The sequence below is a fragment of the Dermacentor variabilis genome, chromosome 2, assembly GCF_050947875.1.
Source record: "Dermacentor variabilis isolate Ectoservices chromosome 2, ASM5094787v1, whole genome shotgun sequence".
NCBI classification, from domain to species: domain Eukaryota; kingdom Metazoa; phylum Arthropoda; class Arachnida; order Ixodida; family Ixodidae; genus Dermacentor; species Dermacentor variabilis.
Window position 1 is genome coordinate 229,233,843 of NC_134569.1, and position 19,004 is coordinate 229,252,846.

General features: G+C 43.0%; 1 protein-coding gene across 1 annotated transcript in view; it reads right to left on the reverse strand.

Annotated features, from left to right (window-relative positions):
- Positions 1–2,749: 2,749 nt before the first annotated feature.
- Positions 2,750–19,004, reverse strand: part of LOC142573147 (uncharacterized) — a 142,392-nt gene continuing 126,137 nt past the window's right edge. The window contains exons 8-9 of the mRNA XM_075682696.1: positions 15,655–15,795; positions 2,750–13,028 (exon numbers count right to left, since the gene is read on the reverse strand). Of these exons, the coding sequence (XP_075538811.1) occupies positions 15,675–15,795 (121 nt within the window). The 3' untranslated portion in view covers positions 2,750–13,028; positions 15,655–15,674. The remainder of the gene's footprint in view (positions 13,029–15,654; positions 15,796–19,004) is intronic.

A 19,004-nucleotide genomic window follows, 5' to 3' on the forward strand; every position in this document is an offset into this window, starting at 1 on the left:
CAGCATTATGAATGCACCTTTCCCATCTTTTAAGTTTAAAATTCTGCCAGTCACAGCCTGTTACTTTTCTGCGCTGTTTGGTTTATTTGAAATTCAAGAGTACTACATTTAGTATTCTCTCAAAGCTACTTGGTCCCTGTATGCATTTTACAAATATTTGAATTACCATTTTAACTAAGACATTTTTATTTTTTGTTGCACTGATAATTAAGATTTCTAATTTTTCTCTAAAGAAGTTGCATTTAGTAAGGACCTGCTGTGCGAGTCATATTCATGGCAGCCATACTGAATCACACTTGTATTTAGAAAATAAACTGCATTTTTTTACTGCTCCCTTACACATCTACGAGCCATTATGAAAGGTTGTCTGTGTGTAGAAACAGGAAACAGCCTTTCTGTAGGCTGTTTTATCTTGTTTAAAATGCGCTCCGCACACACTTGCACACAGTTCTGCTGTTATTACTGCTACATGCAACAGTTTAGAGGACAGTTTACCCGAGGCGATAGTGGCATTTATTGGCTGCATTCGGTTGTGGAATGGTATACGAGGTTCTTGCATATGGATCCGTGCACTTTCGTACCAGTGCAAGCCTACTGACACATAGGATGCGCATGCAGTGTAACCTACTCACGGCCTGTCGAACGAGGGAAACAGAATCGTACACTCGTTGCACCATTTCAGACAGACATGCTCATTAAGTGCACTGCTATAGCCGGCATGCATGGTACGGTATGCCAATGCTGATCCACTGGTATCACAAAACAGTGGTCCTTTCCAACTCTGAACATGTATCACTATTTGCAAGCAGGGTGCCCGAACGTTGAGAATGGCTGAACAAAATGAGCTGACTGCAAGGCATTATGCACTCTCAGTGTGTGCTTAGGCTGAACTGTTACACTTATTCAAGCTGCACCTTAAAGTCTTAAAGATAAGAGGCCATACTGCAAAGTCGCTTCTTCTGCTGCACATGCGTAGCGGCGGATGTCATACTTTGTATGAAGACCTCCAATAATGTTTCATTGGCAACCATTAAAGTTGGTTAGTGCTGGTGCCATTTGATCACTGGAAATGCATACATACTTGCACGAGCTTATGCAAAAGACTTGTGTTGCCGTTTACAAGGAGGAGGAAAACAATGCAGAGACCGTAAATACACTGCTTTGTGAACGTTGGGATAACTATTTCGGTACTGGTGCTACGTGTTGACAAAAAATATTTTATTGCATAGTATTTATTACTTTTTTAAATGATTATCAACTTGATATTTGTGCAACATTACAGTGGCATGAAATCAAGGGCTTGACAACAGCTCATCTTGTTGGAAATTGGCACAAAAAAGACACTGACCACAGTGAAGTTGAAAATTCCACTGTAGTCATTGCCTTTCTTGTGCTTTTGTAGTGTCAAGTAAAATAAGAATTCAACCTTTCAGAATCATAAACATGGTAAGTAGAGCGAACTACAGCACCTGCGAAGCTGAAACAAGCCTGAACAATGAATGTCTACACCGCAGCTACAGCAGTGCTCCCCAAGGTGGCTACCAGCCGTAAGTGGAGGGTGCATTAGCTGAGCTACCAGCTGGCTTGTAGAGGTCTAGGTCTAGAGTACAGCTTGCAAAAGACAGCCACTAACTGTGGCCTTGGCTATAGATCAAGCTGGAAGGTGGCCATCCACTGTACACTCTTCCCCTTAGTGCACCGCATGCCCTTGGGGCACTGTGGAATTGCCTGAAAAAGTCTACGTTTAAGGTGACCGTAAAGCCACAACACTGCCAACAGAGATATTGAACAACAGAGCGAGGCAGCACACGCTACAAACTAAACAGCTAAAAAACAAGTTAGCATCGGCCCCGGGTTGATGCATTTCAATGTTGTCTTGGCAACATGTGCGGTGCATTATAATTGGTACATGTGGTACATATGGTACATGTGCTTATTACAAACTAATGAGTAGGGACCCAACTGCTGCTCAGTTTCATTTATCGACCCTGAAATATTAGGGCATCATGTGAAAGAACTTGCCGAGTCAGTTAGTGATCAGTGTACCTTTCCATACATTCGGCCACATTGCACGTCACGTCAACTGCCCAATCTTGCCAGTTAGCAATGTAACCACATTTGAATGCAAGCTTTTGCCCCATCGCACTTTGGACAACAGACTTTCAAGTAACACCGCTAGCATTCGCAATTTGGAAACCTGCATAACTATTGCTTAGTTAATAGTAGAACATGCTGTAGACTAAAGCGATCTTATAAAACTAGACTTAATTAGCACTGTTTTCATGTTGACAGTTCTCAGTGCAATACGACATGTCATGTTCATTTTTATTTTCTGACGTGGCAATATTTTCACTCACCGAATAGGATGTTCCAAACCTTACGATGTTTTGTTAAGCTTAGTGTCACTATACTCAACAATGCAGCCATTTCTTGTATTTATCAATATTATTCAACAGTATCTGCCAGCTACCCGGGTGTAGTTGACTAAATGCAAAATCAATTTTTCTGTAACCCTCCGTTTACACAATGCTCAAATTTGGAGCCAGTGAGGTACATACGAATAAATAAATTCAATCTTTAAGAAAGAGAACATCAGACGTGCACATAATTTTGCAAGCAGTTGAGACGATTGCACAGTGCCATTATTGTTAGATAACTTCATGCAAGTTCTCATGCGGCAAGGAAACAAGTAACAAAATTGTGCACAAACAAAGAAAGAAAAGATACAATAACCTACACACTCTTAATAGAATTTTTCAAATACAATGAATTTTATTTCCAACATCACACCTCTAACTTAACATTTTATTAGTTTAACAACATTGAATAGGAGCTGCAACCAGGATGGTGCTGCCCATATAAGTCAACGGTGCCTAGCATGTGAGTGTTCAGAAATCTAGAATGCATTCTCAGTGCTGTTTAAGTTAGAGAATTTTCAGTTACAGTAAAGGATTAATATAATGAACATAGATATTAAAAAATTACCGGTAAAGTGGAGTTACAATGTTGACTGCCAATACCAGTATGTAATATATTATAGAAACACACAACATAAAGAAGGTATTGTACTGAATGGAACTTTATTACAACGTGATTTGTGGTTCGATTTTATTTCAGCCAACTCCACTTTTCAAATAAAAGCTTACTACTTTTTCTTCAGTGATGTTTATCCATTTCTTCAAGATCTGCAGTATTTCCAGCTAGAGCGTATGCTGTGGTACCAGCTGACATTTTTATATCACCGTAAAAGAAATATATTTGCAAACAACCTATTGAGGCAATGATAGGAAAGCTACGGCTGTGGAACTTCTGCAGGTATATTAGTGTGCCAAGTAGTCCGCCAGAGTTTGACAGCACGTTCTTGTCCAGTTTATCAAAAAAGATATGCCATAGCTTGTTACTTTTTTTTTGTTTTTTTAACCTCGAGGGTCCCCAGAAGGGACTTTACACGAGGGGTGGGCGCATGAATGGTGGATAATTTTTTTATTATTGACCATTTATAATTTGCTGAAGCATAAAAGAGCCAAGCTAAACCTTGAAAGTCGAATTTATAGCTGAGAGGCATCCGTTACGAGACATTATGAAATGAGTTCAGTAGTAACCAGTATGCTTACGTTTCCTGTTCCCCAGCTCGAAGAAATTAGAATGAGACTGTGGGATTATCTTCAGAAGTGTTGCCAAAGATGCGCCTCACCTACTAAACTGCTTTCCCTGCATTGCCACAGAAAGTTGTTAATGAATATATTGGTTAGAGATGCAAAGATAGTACGGTTGATGCACTGCTGTCACGAGGTATACTCAGCCATCAGAAATGCCTGTTATTCAACCCGGTGGATGTTTTTGAAATATGCAAACAGGCAGCGCCAAGTGGCGACTTGACAACATAAAGAAATAATACAGCAGTCACGCATTCGTTTTCAATGACCATTGAAGCCAAAGGCCATTGAAACACACATATGTAAATGACTCCTTTGTTCCTATTTGTGTGAGATGGCCAATAGGGCTTTTCATGTTTTTGGTGACCTCCAATTACAATGATCACTGAAATCGACCATGTGACTGTTACACAAGCTTATCACGCTGTATGCTTACTCTAGGGATAGAAAGTTGCAGCGGTGAGCTGGTGGCAGCACTGGAGCGAGCGTAACTGTGGGGCCGGATTCACCCGATCGTGATGAGCGGCCACGACACTGGATGGATGAGGTGCTGCCACCCAACTCCGTGTGCAGGGTCACGAACGCAAGGAGTGCTACACACAAGGCTGTCAGACTACACATCCGAGTGTGCAGGTATAAAACGGTGGATGTTTACATGATTTACATTGACTTACATCTATGGTAACCAACTGCAGTGATCACAAATGTGCAAACAATTTACAAATGAGAATAACAATTTCATTCCATATTACCCTTCTTGCATGCGGTAGCATTTTTGCCAATAGCATGTTATGCAATCAACTAAAAAGAAAAAGTAGTGGTGCCGCTGTGCGACAGCATATTCAATAAATCCAGGTTCCTTTGGATTTCTTCGAGGAGTGGAACACCTCGATGCAGAATCTGGCAATCCCCCTTGCATCTGTCTTAACAGCTTAGTCTGTGAAGACAGAGCATACAGAGTTACTTTTGATACATCACTGTGAGTAATTGTTATTGAAGTATTGAAATGTCATTACGTCCAGGTTGCTGCATTTGGAGGAAAGAGTCTATTTCAATTATGTCTCTTTTATTTGCTTATTTCCTATACCACGTGCTCCAAATAAACGAGCAAAATTTTAGAATTTAGACGTAACGTAGTGAAAGTGATGGCTTTTCCATCAGCAACACAATACTACTAGCAGTGGCACATGGCAGTAAATGTGTGGTAATCAATTTATTATTCATGTTCAACTTATTAGACATTTCATTAGTTACTATATGACAAATGTTGCAAGTGTGGAATTGAAGCCAGCCACTGCTCAACATATATCTACTTAGTAGCAATCTTTAAAGTTAGCACCACTTTAGAAATATGTCTTCAAATAGTTACAAAATGCATCATGTTCCACTGAACTGTCAAGCATTGCACAAATGGAGCTTATTTGGAAGACTTCAAATGGAACTTCCATTTTTCCACAAGTCTAGATTCCTACTAAGTGGGTATGCCTTGAGCTAAGCATTGACAGCTGGGCCAGTTGGTTGTGAATACATTATAAAACATCGTTCCAGTGCACAAATAAACAAGGACAAGCAGAGAAGGACAACAATAATTCCAGTGTTCTGGCATTCTTGTTGTCCATATGTGCTCATCCATGTTTATTTGTGCATTCGAACGATGTTTCGCAATGCCTTGAGCATTGATTTGCACTGGCTCTTGTTGCTCAGTCATTGACGTTTGCCAAAGCTAGCCTAAACAGAAGCAACAGATATGCATTACTCCCAGATAAACCACTGGCTAATTTGCGCTCAAATTTTGTGCAGATGAGACATCAGGCAGCAGGCACTGTTCAATAGGGATATTTCTGCACTTTGGATGCCCTTTCCATTCAACAAAAATCACAAGTATGTACCACTTATGGTGAGACGAGGCGAGAAAATGTAGAAACGTTTGAACGCAATAATGGCACCACCTTTCAGGGTAAATGAATTTTGATGCGTGCCGTGTTTCATCTAAAACAGACAGACTGCTCCATGATTTCTTTCTGAATAAGCCAGTGGTTTAGCCACAACAGTGTATACCTGACAGAGCATTTGGCAACATTCAGCATCAATGTTCTACCACTGACACCTACAGATTTCAAGAAGTTTAAGATTTTTTTTTTCAAATCATTATTAAATCACTATTAAAAACAGAACAGCAGAACAAATCGAGGATATGGAATGACTTGGCAAAATTGGCCCACAAATGTGGACTTCATGACTGTAGTACTCTAAGAAACACTAGTGGTACAGAAATGACATCGTCTATTTCACATCTGGTGTGCTCGTAAGTGCCAAGTTCACTTCACAAATCTGCCTGATGCGAATCACTACTGTCAGGAACAATGAAAGATAAGAACCTGCTTCCCGATAACAGGCTGGCACTGACAGCGAACATGTGCAAGTCCGTCTTAAAAGTATCACGCAGGTTGCACACATGAAATTTGCGGCCACAAGTCAGACTAGAAGTGTCCCAAAAGTGCTACACCAACCCACTGCATATGGTTGTTGTGCAGCCAAGTAAAAAGCAAAAGGAGCGAAAATGCACGACCAACTACGACTAGTCATGACCACTGCTTGATACACAACTATTCATGCATCTTCCTACCCTTTGCTTTTTTGCCAATTTGCACAAAAACCATACACACCACTGTTTGCACTTCAACGGGTTGGCACAGCACATGAAAGTCATGGTGTCGACGCAGATTTGTTTCTACCTTTACTTCTCTCTCTCCTTTCAGTGCTGTGTGTTGATCGCCATTGAGGAGCAGTCACTGGTGGGAGGGGGGGGAGAGACGTTCCTATTGTTCGTGCAGTATTCAAGCAGTTAAAGGGACACTAAAGCAATGCATCAACAGAATATTCTGATAAAAGTAGTTTCGCAAAACTATTTTCATTCATTTTGCAGCAATAAGTTGACTAATAAGATAGAGAATGAAGGCCAGTGTTCTAATTTTTTATGTTGCACCATAAGCCAAGCACCAGTATGTCGGTGCGACGTCATGAATTTGAAAGTACTTTCGCATATTCAGGCCAGTCGTGGCTCGGTTAAAGTTCTGCAATCTTGCCAAGTTCACACATTGGTTCCGAGATGAGTGCAGTTCATCATTACAGATAAAAATTGACTAAACCCAAACAAATGCCATCAAAATCCATGAAGCCATGGCAAGGCTGGTGCGGGAACAAGGCGGTGCTGCCAAACGCGTTTTGTTTTCGAGTCTTTTTTGGCTTACCATGCCTCCTTCTCTCAGGGTAAGAATGGCTTGTTTGGTATATACCTCAAATAATTTTATCTTTAGTGTCCCTTCAAAGTTAGAATGCATAAATCTGCCTTGCTCCTCCCATTTTTGTACAATTTGTTTCCTTTATTTCCTAGGACAAATATGCACTGCCAAGCTAATACTATATGGCAGTGCTGCAGCATCTGTAACAAGGTCCCTGTATACTTTGAAAGTAGCATCAATCGTTCCTGCCATCTTCATGAGTATTTCAGCAGCCTGATACTTCCATTTCACAAATAAACTTGCCAAAAGAAGGGCAGAAACGGTTACAAATAGGAACCTAGTTCACGATGCTAAAGCAATTATGGCAATGGCACTTATTGGAAAAAGGAAATGCTTGAAAAGGTGTTTGAAATTGACACTAACATTCAAAGAAGGAAAATGCGCAACCTTTTCAAGTGCACAGAGACCTCAGTATGCAAGGTGTCTATCTGGCCTGCTGAAACTAAGAAACGAGCTCGACACTATTCTTCTGCTTTCTAAACGGAACCAGCCACACAAGGACAAAACAAGGACAGGTTGTGCCCCTCGCAGGTTGCATGACCATTCACAAGGATGTCCGCACCTTGTCTGAAGCGTTGACGTGCGTTTTGAGCGTACTGTGGCACTGGCTATGATGGAAAGCGTGCAGATCTCGCAAACAGTCTGCTCTGAATGTACTAGCAGCTTCCCGCATTACATTTTCAGAGGATCACTTCGTCATCAGAGACACAATGTAATGACCAACATGTGCATGAACTGAGGCTATCCACACATTTCTGGGCGTTCAAAGAGCCTGGCAATTTGTTTGCATTTTAATAACTTTCTGCGTGCTTGTCAGTACCTTTGGGGTTTGGTTGTCGCATGTGTCCATTAGTCCAAATAGTGGTCTACAATGCATGTGCCGATCAAGAGCTTGGCATCAAATGAGGTGAGAAGCCCTAATGAAACAATCATTCTGCCTAACAAGCGTCTGCTACACACATCCCAGCACCACTGCGATTCCACGCGTGACCTAGCCGAAGGGTGCGCCTAACTCAACGACTACGTAAAGTAATAACCGCAGTATTAACACAACGGATACAAGAAAGGTGACAGGATGACTGCTGCCTCCCCTGTGTTCCTTGTGTTCACATTAGTTACTATTTTTAACCCTGTAGTGCTCAATATATCATACATGCTCAGCTGAGCTTGATGCTTAAAAATGCGGGTTTACCAGAACACTTTCCTGGGCGAGTTCGATTGTAACGAAGGAGGATGAAACAGCAGTGCAGGATAAACGGGGGCGAGACGGGTACACAGATGGGCAGATGGGTGCTTGTCCTGTGTGCTCATCTCACCAGCATCTCATCTTGTCCTGTGTGCTCATCTCCGCGCAACTGTTTTATCCTTCTTTGCCAAGTTAAGCATAGAAAACTTAAAGCAAACTTCACAGTTGCATTTTTTTATATGCTGGAGTGAAGGCTTAACAGTGGAAGGCTCAACAAACCAATTACTAATACTTTAATTATAAACTAAGAAAGTTCTAACTAAAATAACATTTCATTGTTTTATTTTTTTGTACAAGCGCACTATCTATAGCCAGAAATAAAGGTGAACAAGTTGTTCCAAATTCTTTGATGCGGAACTGTGTTTTGGCAATACAGAGTCTAGTATGAACAAACTAGCCCAAGAACAAATTCTGTTAACTCGAATACAGGGTCCTTAGCTATCTGTCTTCTGTGCGGTGCACCAGACTCCATTAATGTCTTTAACCACGACACAGAGCAAAGACAGGAGATTTCACATGGGCAAGAGAGGTTTATCAAGAACCTTGGGCTAGTGTTACTGAGTGATCGCTTCGGTAGTATGATCGCTTTCACAAGATTTTGCATGACTTGGCGCTGGAAGACCAACAACATTTCTGGCACTGTGCGAAGAGGACGAGCTTGGCACAGTGCCTGGAACGTCGGCTGTATGTAATGGCGTGTATTGTGTCAAGTCGCACGAAATCTTGCAGAAGTGATAATTCCCCGGTAGTGATCACTCGAGAATACCACCCTGTACTGCAGCACCTCTCTTATACCTCGTGTTGCTCTGACATGGTGAATGGTTCGTTCATTGCTTCCTCGGCTGTTCTGCACACGATGTTCACATGTCTGCGAGCCTGGAAACTGCCTTTGTTGAGGGAAAGGAAGAGTCTGCTACTCCGGTTTCCTGCCTTTTGATGCGCTGCCTTTAATTTGCTAGCTCATGCTTCTTCAATTGTTCCAGCCTTCTTGTGCTTCTTTATTACCATGAATGAGCTGCCACGGTCAAACAATCACTAGTGGCAAGAGCAGCATCACATCTTTCCTCACTATCACTGGGCACTGTTTTGTCTTTGCAGAAGCTTTAAAAAGATGTCAAAGTTTCGTCACATCTGTTCAACCACAGTATTCAAAGACAAAAGTGCCCATCAGCCACATCAAAGGTGTCACACCCCTGGAAGACAAAGTCACATAGTTACAAAGCTACAGTATGCGAATGCAGTCCAATTGTGTGAACAGCTCTGCAAATGAACTAAAGTGCATGCAGTCTGAGCTTTCATCATGCTCAGGTTAGTGGTAGCATGGCTGAACTCGGCAATGCAGACTCTCTGCACAAGGCACACAATCAGGAGGCACTAAATGCATTCTTTTTAAATACCATAAAACGCTGCAAAGTCAGCAGAAAGCTTCATCTACTTTAACGCTACTTATGGTGAAAGCTGGGCTAGTTCGAACTTAGACATCCGAGACATTTCCAGCACTTGGTGCAGAAAGAAAAAAGGACCTCAGAAGAACACAGAGGACGGGATGGAGAGGATGCTGGAAGTCCTTGCCACTATAATCTTTGAAAATATGCTGCAAGCCCAGCACCCCCTCCTGTTTTGCCATCCTTTGTTTTCTTCTAAGGTGCATCCTTTTTCACCCCCAAGCGCTCTAGAAATGCTTTTGGTTACTTTTTCAATGATTGCGTACCAACTGAGTAGCCACACTGCCAAGCTATCCTCCAAAAAGTGGTGCCTTTAACCTTTTGATGCCAATCTGTATCCATATTATCAGTTTGCACCAGTACAGATGAAAAACAAGCCCTGCCCATCGAGGTGAAAGTTACTTTGCTTCAAGAACTGCAAATAAACCAGGCTAGTAGCACACATTACATTTTGCCATTGACCTTGAGTATTTGCACACACTGTTTTACACTTTCCATTCCCCTTGCTTCCTGTCCAGACAACTGAAACTTGCATGTAGGGTTGTACTCCATTTTCGGAATAGTTGTCTAATTAATTTTCAGGCAAAAATAAAAGTGCACGTAATACACATCTGAATCTGCCTGTTATGTGCTTGAATTCAGCAGTAAGTAGTTCAAAAATTCCACGTAGTTTCCACCGACAGCGTTTAAAAGGAATCAATGAACTGACTGACAATGGATTTTTTACCTCGTTGTTAGGATGCAATGCTGAGGATGGCAAATGCTGCAACAGTGGGCCTCTTCGATTATTCATCCCTTACAATCCCAAATTGCCCAATGAGCGTTGCATATGCAGCATCTAGAACAGTCTGGGACTGTCCGGGACTGATAATCGAGGAGGCCCAGTGGTGCACCTCAACAGTCACAGTGACAACAATCACTTGCACCTAGCTCGTTGCCCACACCCAAAGTTAGCTTGAATTAACGTACAACCAAACACTTTCAGACTTCATAATAAACTTTGGCACAAAAGGACAACCAAAGAAAGGTCGTCCTGTTCTCACTAAAGTTAGTCATGAATACATACCAACTAGTCAGTCAATGCATTCTGCTTCTAGACTTCTAGTACCATATTTACCCGAATCTAATATGCACCTTTTTTTCAGAGAAAATGTGTCCGAAAACTGCCTGCGCAACACAATCGGTTATGAAACCAAAACCACATTTGCGGCGTTCGCAATAGCCTACCATCACAGCTGTCAAACACAGTGTCATTGCCATAACGAAATGGTGTGAGCACACTATTGCAACTGTCCATTTCATTTGTGTTCTGCTATGATCTAGAGCAGTATCCTCGGCCAATAACTTCCGTAGATACGATCACTTTCGTGCGAGTCGGCACCGCTGGGTTGGCGTAATCAGCCGCTAGCATTTCTTGCACTGTGCCAAACATGCTATTTCCACATGGTGCCAGGAACGCTGTCAGCCACATACTTCAACAGGTTCAATGCAGTCTAGTGAAAGTGATAGCAGTCTTTAAAGTGATAGCTCGAGATTACCACCCCTGTGTGCACGGTATCTGTGGCCAATGAAGTGCAAATGGCAATTACGCTTCCCCACTTTCATTATGAAAGCTCACGAAAAAAATGTATATTCCCATCTGTGAAAGTAAATTCTGTACATCTCATCCTTCCCGACTGCGAACGTGGTGGAGGACATTCTATATTTTTCTTTTATGAATCGGTGGCATGTCATAGTCAGGTGCACTCTTATTTTCTTTAAACCCGTGAAAACTGGGTGCGCATTGGATTCAGGGGTGCATTGGAGCCAAGTAAATATGGTAGTAGCCTGTTGTTTGCGTCCTCATTTCTAGCCTGCACACGTTTCAAAAGAGTGCAACCAAGAGAGTACTGGCTCATGGGGGAGGCACACACACTATGCTGCGGTCAAGTGCATGGTGTGAATCTCTCCCGACCTGCTACACAAGGCACTGGGGTCTGACGCCAATACTCTGCAGGGTTGAAACCTGCCCTACACTGATGGTCGTCCCCAATCTGGTGTGCGTACTTCACACTCTGTGCCTGCTACTTTCGTGCCAGAAAGGCTACAGCGCGCTGAGACGTCCATGCCGTTACACGTAGTGGGCATGCAGCATTATGCGAAAGAAAGGCAGACGAGACTGACGACTTATTGTTGCGGAACAAAGTTATGGCCGAAAGAGCCTACAGCTTTTAAGAGAGCGACCTCTACAAACTGGAACAGCAGCAATCAATCTCAACGGAACAAATGGACAGGGTTCCCGTGGCACCTACCTCTACCCTTGAAATAAAGCACCCGACCTAGCACTTGAAACCAGGCACGGTCCGACCTCCCCACCAAGTGTGGATCTGCAAGTTGTCTGCGAGTCTTGCAAGAAACCCGTGACCACCGAGTTTGCACAATAAGGGCAATCGCAAGAATTTCCATTTATTGGCACACTAAGGGACCACAAGCTGCTCTGCACTTCCAAGTATAATGCGTATCACTGATTACACTCACTATGTACATGGTGCACCATCCTGCGCGGCCGGAGAGCATGCACAAAAGTTCTATCACGCTGGTCAACAGTTCAGGCCTTAAAATTTCCCTCGCATCCCTATGCCTCTGCTGTTGGTCACTGTAAGCACTGATAATGGTTTCCTGTCCTTGCATCACATTTATCGAAGCAGGCAGCGGCGACTGCAACACATGCAAAATACTCGCAACGTGGTCGCGTGAACCAAGATGTAGGAAGTGGCAGCATTCCAACATCTTGGTTCGGGCGAGCCACTCACACTGTCCAGGTAACATACCGAGAAACAAAGATGCTGGAACAAGCATCACGTTCCAGCATCTTGGCTACCCGCTCAAGCTCGCACAATCGAGATGCTGGAAGCGTCTTCGAGCAGCTCGACTGCAGCGAGCACCATGCCATCACAGCACATCCACACACACAAAACGCAAGATGCCAGAATCAAACCGATCGGGCTTTCTGGCACCTTGGCGTCTCCAGAGACATTTCTTTCATCTTTTCTCACCCCCCTCCCCACCAGACGAAGCGGCGTCGGCACGCGTCAAGCCATGCATGTGGGTCTGTTTTTATTTAGCGTGGCATTGCCACTGTGTTCACACTCTCTCTCCACTTCATTTTTCCTCACGGGCAGCGGGAAACGCACATGCGCGTCAATGATGTTCGTGGCGCGCAGGGCCCGGGGCTGAGAGTTTCGTGGTCAGGCGACCGTGTCCTGCAGCGAGACCGGCGACTGTTGTGGCGCCTCGGTGACGGGTCTTCCATCACCCGGTCGGAGCTGGCACTCAGTGCCCAGGGGCTCAGTCCTGAGCAGAGCTCACGCCGCAGTCCTTGTGGCGAATGTTCAGGAGCCTGCAAGGCGTGTGCACCAATGTCGCATTCTCAGACACACGGCTACAATTTTCCATACATTCAATAAACCGAAGCCACATCTGAGATGAGAGTACCTTACTTATATTCAATTTTCATCATAAGCATACATTTGCTACACAGTAATATCAGTGAGAAATACTTTGCACATGCTTCCTTATGTCCAATAATTTGTTACATTGAGGTTCGAATGTACACTTGCAAGAAAACTTCACAAACCACAGCATCAGCAGGCAATTACAATTTCTTCTAGAAAATTCATCCAATATACAGTTGACTTCCATTCATTCTATCTTGATGGGACCGACAACAGTGAATGAATTATCCAGATGGTCGAATTAAACCAGGTGCATAATAAACACCAAGGCATGTGGCCAATTCATCTGGCTGTACTTGCCCGATACTAATATGCCTCGGAATAAAACCCTCGCCCGCTCTCTGTGTGTCCAAAATAGGAAACTAACATAGAAATGACTTTAGAGCCCCCAAAACATAACAGATATATAAGGCATACAAGATTTTTAGCTAAAAAAATGGGCAAGTTCCTAATATGCCTTGAACAATGGTTTCCTTAAGCCAAGTTCACCGCGCTGTCCTTAAAGTCAGCTTTGCCGCAGTACATCTACGCTGTGCAGTAAAGTACATGAACGGCACACAGTTTTGGTCTTGTATCTGAAAGCACTGCACAGGAAATTTGTGGCCCAATTTTTGTGGGGAAGAAAAGCACCCATTAGAATCGAGTACATACCGCAATCAGACATTGTGAGCTAATCTTGTAGCCTGAAAAATCTTAGGGCAACTGGAGATGCCATGTGTTCAACAAATTCATTGTCTCCTAAGCTCCAACGAGACAAACAATGCCACTAAAGGGGTCGCTATTGGGCTTCCCACAGGGGTCAGACCCTGTCAGACTGGTCAGGTTTGAAATTCAATGAATTATGCGGTGAATGCCAATTTTAGCATCAAAATAATGAAAATTTGGGTCCACAACAATTCAAGGGCACCTGCTGGTAACTTCGGTCGAGATCAAATTAACGAAAATATTGAATTAACCAGAAGCTAATTAATGGAAGTCTACTGTACTGCATTGAACACACCCACATAGGGTGTACCAGCCACCTTGCCCAGGCTGCGAAGAAGACTTTTTTTTGTAGGTACCACTGGTCTACAAACTTTTGCTCCCGAGTATGAAACACTACAACATTGCTAGGCGGATTAGCCAACAGTGTAAGCTTAGCTTTTTCTTTGAACATTATGTGATCGTTAAGGTGTGCTCAAGGTTGGTGGCAAGTGATGATCGTCCGCTCATATACAGCGCTCAGTGGTTCAAACGCAATACTCGGACTGCACAGCGGTCGGTACTTGTGCCACCGGCGAGCGCTAGAGGTTAAGAAGATGCTGTTACCGTTCACTGCAAACACGCTTGCCATCGATGCATACCACAATGAATCAGCCCAATTTCCACAGCATATGCGAGTGGCACAGCAAGATGAGCTGGAAGCCATGTGCAACGGGTATACTGTTTAATCGCTGAGCACTACGCAGCAACGAGTGTTGTATGAAATCAGAAGTTTGCAGAACTTTGTCAGCATGCTCATTTAACAGACTGGACCTGTTGTGACACCTTTTCATGCGTGACAATGGTGACAAGTTTGATGGCTGCATCAGAGAAAACAGTCATGGCACTGACAGAGATGTGGCGGAAAGCAGACTTCCACAGTGCTTTAGCAGTGCACTCTGTGTTTTTGCTCGTCCCGCCTGATTTTCCTCCTTGCGTCTTCATTTTTTGCACTCTAAGTATGAATTCTTACAAACGCCCAAGTTTCAGTTCTGGTATCCAGTCACAAATCCATAAACACATTAGATTTTTGCAGTCCTGCACTGGCAAATTCACAAAATGCTGATGAGCAATCACTGAGATTGCGACTGCAGAGGTTGTATTTTCTAGCAATCCCATCTCATTCTCTATTCTTTATATTCATTATGCTGAGTGGGTGGTCCTGACAATAATGAATGAGCCAATGACGAAGGATGAAGTGAGTGGAAGACAAAACAGAGTGTTATAAAATACATACTAATCATGTGAAAAAGACTCCTTCATGTGCGGCATATTATATTGGGCATGGTGAAATGGCATAGGATGTACTGAACAATCCTTTCTCCGTGTACCACAGCCCAAGCACTTTGCTGTTTGTATTTCATTCCGATGTAGTACTATACAAACCATCAACCAGTACGCAGCATGTTCGGTGTGTTATGTATTAGGTGTATTATATATTAGCTATACTCGTTTCGTCAAAACAAGGTCCGACTTTGTAGCCAGAGGAGCAAGAAGAATTAACATACATCAACACTTCGTTCGTCCTGTTAATAACTACCTGCCGAGTGCACTACAACACATCCAAGAGTCACAGTACCTACTAATGCCCTAGCATTAACCGGCATTGCTAACCAATAAGTGTTCCAGCAGCATATCTCAGCAGGTCTGCAGGAAGCTATCTCTTGATATGACAATCATCCTCCGGCAGCTCTTGCTCCATGTTTTCTTTCTCTGTTTAAGCTACTCGCACAAGGTAGTGTGCTTGAAGACAAGCGAAACAGTACTCACGTTGTTTTTGCCTCTTGCAGCTATCGCCACGGTCCCTTTGGTTGCATGTTCTTACGCTGCTTTTTCGCTGCCATTCTCTCGCCTGCTGTCGAAGACTCGCCGTGGCGGGAGGAGTGTTTCACCCATGGTAATGAGAATTCCCTGCACGACCCGAAAGCAGCCTTGAGCAGAAGGGATATGCTGGCTTGACAAAACTCCCAAGATACATTACTTTTGTGCAACATCAGAAACCAACACACAAGAAACATGCAAGGTAGAATGCAAACTTCCACCTGGTGTGGTTTATTGCCAAGGCGACGAGTGGCTGATTTTTTATTTTTACTTATAGCAAACAGACTTTTAGAAAATCGTACGAAGCATATAATAGTGCCATTCACCATGCTGAGGTGGATCATACGAAGAGGAATACGTTACTTGCATGACAATGTCCATGTGGCTAACTAAAAATATTCACTAGTGACCCCTCTTTTTACCAATGACTTTAGGGCATATATTGAAAGTGCAAAACTGAAGCCAAGCAGTAGTCAAATCATGTTTGCTTAAAAAGCCTGAGAATATCAGCACTTCTGACATATTCGTCCTCGAAGTATGCCATAAAATACTACACTGGCATTCTATGGAGCTAAGTGTCCAAAAAGCCTTTGTCTAGCTGTCCAGAATGACCTTAACCGAAATGTCAATGCATTTTTTTAGCAGATTTCGGGGACAGGAGTCTAGAACGTGGTGCTAGTTTTAGGATTTCTGTTGGAGTTGCATGTGCAACTCCCATACTGCTCAGCTTCAACAGCGCATTTGCATCATGTGCCTAATGTGAGCAGACGTCCTGATTTAGGCAGGAGATGTCCCACTCTTACTGCAGTGGCCCTGTTGTCTCACGGCTTGCACATGGGATGGTGTTTTGTCCCACTTTGGCCTCTCTTGACCTCAAGTTGTCCCAAAATGCCTGCCCTGTGGTGCCAAATCGGCTGCTCACTTTCTGAGGTGTGGCAACGCCACCTTAAAAACGACTCGAGAGGCACGTGGCAAAGTAAAACGCTGCCAAAAGCAAGGCAGCAGCACTTGTGGTGCTATCTTGCAATGGTTCTGAAGGCAAACCCTTCGCGTGATTTGTCAGACTGGGGCTATTGCTGATGGAATACAATTCCGATCGAGCACTCGAGGACAAGAGAACAGTTCGCTTTCTGAACTTTTCACAAGGTCGCACCACTTCTAGAATCCACGACCACTTGTGGCTCGTATGTTTTTTGTGATCCAGCAATAATGAACTTCTCAATGTGTTGGCTGACAAAGCGTAGCCAAGCCAAAGCAAGTGGGAACTCGCTGAAGAGCTTGGAAACTTTCGTATAAACAATTTGGAATAAAAATGCTGTCCCATTTCGCGTAACGTCATAGTCCCTGGACTCCAGAGGCAGATTAGTAGGAGTGTGAAAATATGCAAAATTTTGAATTGAAATTGAATAGTCTTTGCCACTTGTTTTGAACCTGATTGAATAAATCACTATCTGAAGTAACTGAACGTTCATTTCAGTCCGAATATAAGGAATAACACAAATTTAAGTCTACAGGGATAAAAGACTGATGCAAGTGGCGGCTGTTCCAAATAATTCTACAGCTGCTGCTACTGCAAAGAGGTCCCACAGTTCCTGAGAAGGCGCATGGGGCAGCTCATTTCTGCTCAATTTTGAGTTATTTGCCGATATTATTTGGGTGATTCCAGCCCATCCGTGTCCCTTTAATATGATGTGTGGTGCTGCAGTATGATGCTTTGCTCCTTCGACAACCGGTGACATGCTGTTCCCATGTTTCCTTACCGTACAATTTCAGAGCATACATCCTTTGACCACCTGGCGTTTCCTTAAAATGTGCATCCAATGCACGACACACAGTCTTTTTTTTTTTTTTTGCATTTTGCCCTCATGGAAGTGCGGTCGCCATGCCTAGGATTCGAACCCATGACCTCGTGCTTAGCAGCACCATGCCATAACCGCTAAGCAACCAGAGCAGGTCATCGCACTTATTCAATAATGTGAATAAACCTTCACTTTCTCACTTAATTGGACTCCAGTGTTACTTGATTACTTTGTTTCACTTTGTCTTAGAAACATACAAGAACATTCTATATTTTATCAGATGTGCAAAATCTTATTTTTGTTAATATCCATGTTCAATTCGGAATATGCTATCCAAATGCTCCTATTCATTACCGAACCTTCTTATTGGCTGCCTCAGAACTGCCATTTGTCATGCAGGTAAATGCTGCATTTTCCAAAAAGCCACTTGAATATGTGGAAGAGCGCTATCTGTTGCAGGCCGATTTGTAAAAATGTGCTCAAACAAAAAATAAACACGTGGTATGTACTATAAAACAGATCAAAATAAAGCAAGGACAACAAAAGACTACATTCATGCTGTGGCCCAGTACACATACCCCCACTTTTAAAAAAAAAACATTTCTTTGTTGGAGCATTCGAGCACAATTAATGGGCACCGCAACGAGCACACCTGCATTCAATCTTCAATCTACTGAAATAATCTACCTACATCATTAGTAAGCATCAGTGACCCCACTCATTTTAAGAATTACTAATCAACATGAAATAATGTTTGGTAGCAAATGGTATAATTACGTACTTATTCATGGACATTGTATGCTTGGTAAGGTGCACTCTTTGTGTACTTGATTACTTCATATTATGCGAGTATTTTTTTTATTTGGTTGTTACGTAAATATTAGCTTTTTCAAAATCTTATTTTGTTGCCTGCACTGTGAATTCCCAGAACTAATCTTGTATTTTTTTACTCTTGCAATGTACTCTCGCCCCTCCCCTCTGCAATGTACAACTGTCTCACACATAAACAGATAACCACAAAGGCTGTGCAGATCGCGTGAGAAGTATGGCACATGTGTGAGCGGGCCATCAACTGCACCATCCTACAACCAATGCACGAAGGGACCCAAGCAATGCGCCTCCGCAGCTCAAGAAATGGACACGTGGAATCGGCGAACAGCCATACATGAAACACCATGGGCTGCAACCTGACAAATCTTCACTGTCATCACCCTACACTGTGCCCACCCTGCACATTTCAACCTCTTACGTGCCCTGGATAAGAATGGTTCCTCGTGCATTTCTGGTAAAAACAACCAATGAGGGAGCTCAGCGTGTCACCAATTCTTTTAATTTTCTCGCTATTCTCATTTACTTGTCAGCACTGCATTTCATTCTTTTTTTTTTTGTATTGTACCGTTAAGACTCACTTAAGACTGCCACGGATTAGTTGAAATTTGTTAATGAACTAAAATACAGCCTACATAAATTTTTACAAGGAATTCCACAGTAAATCATTTG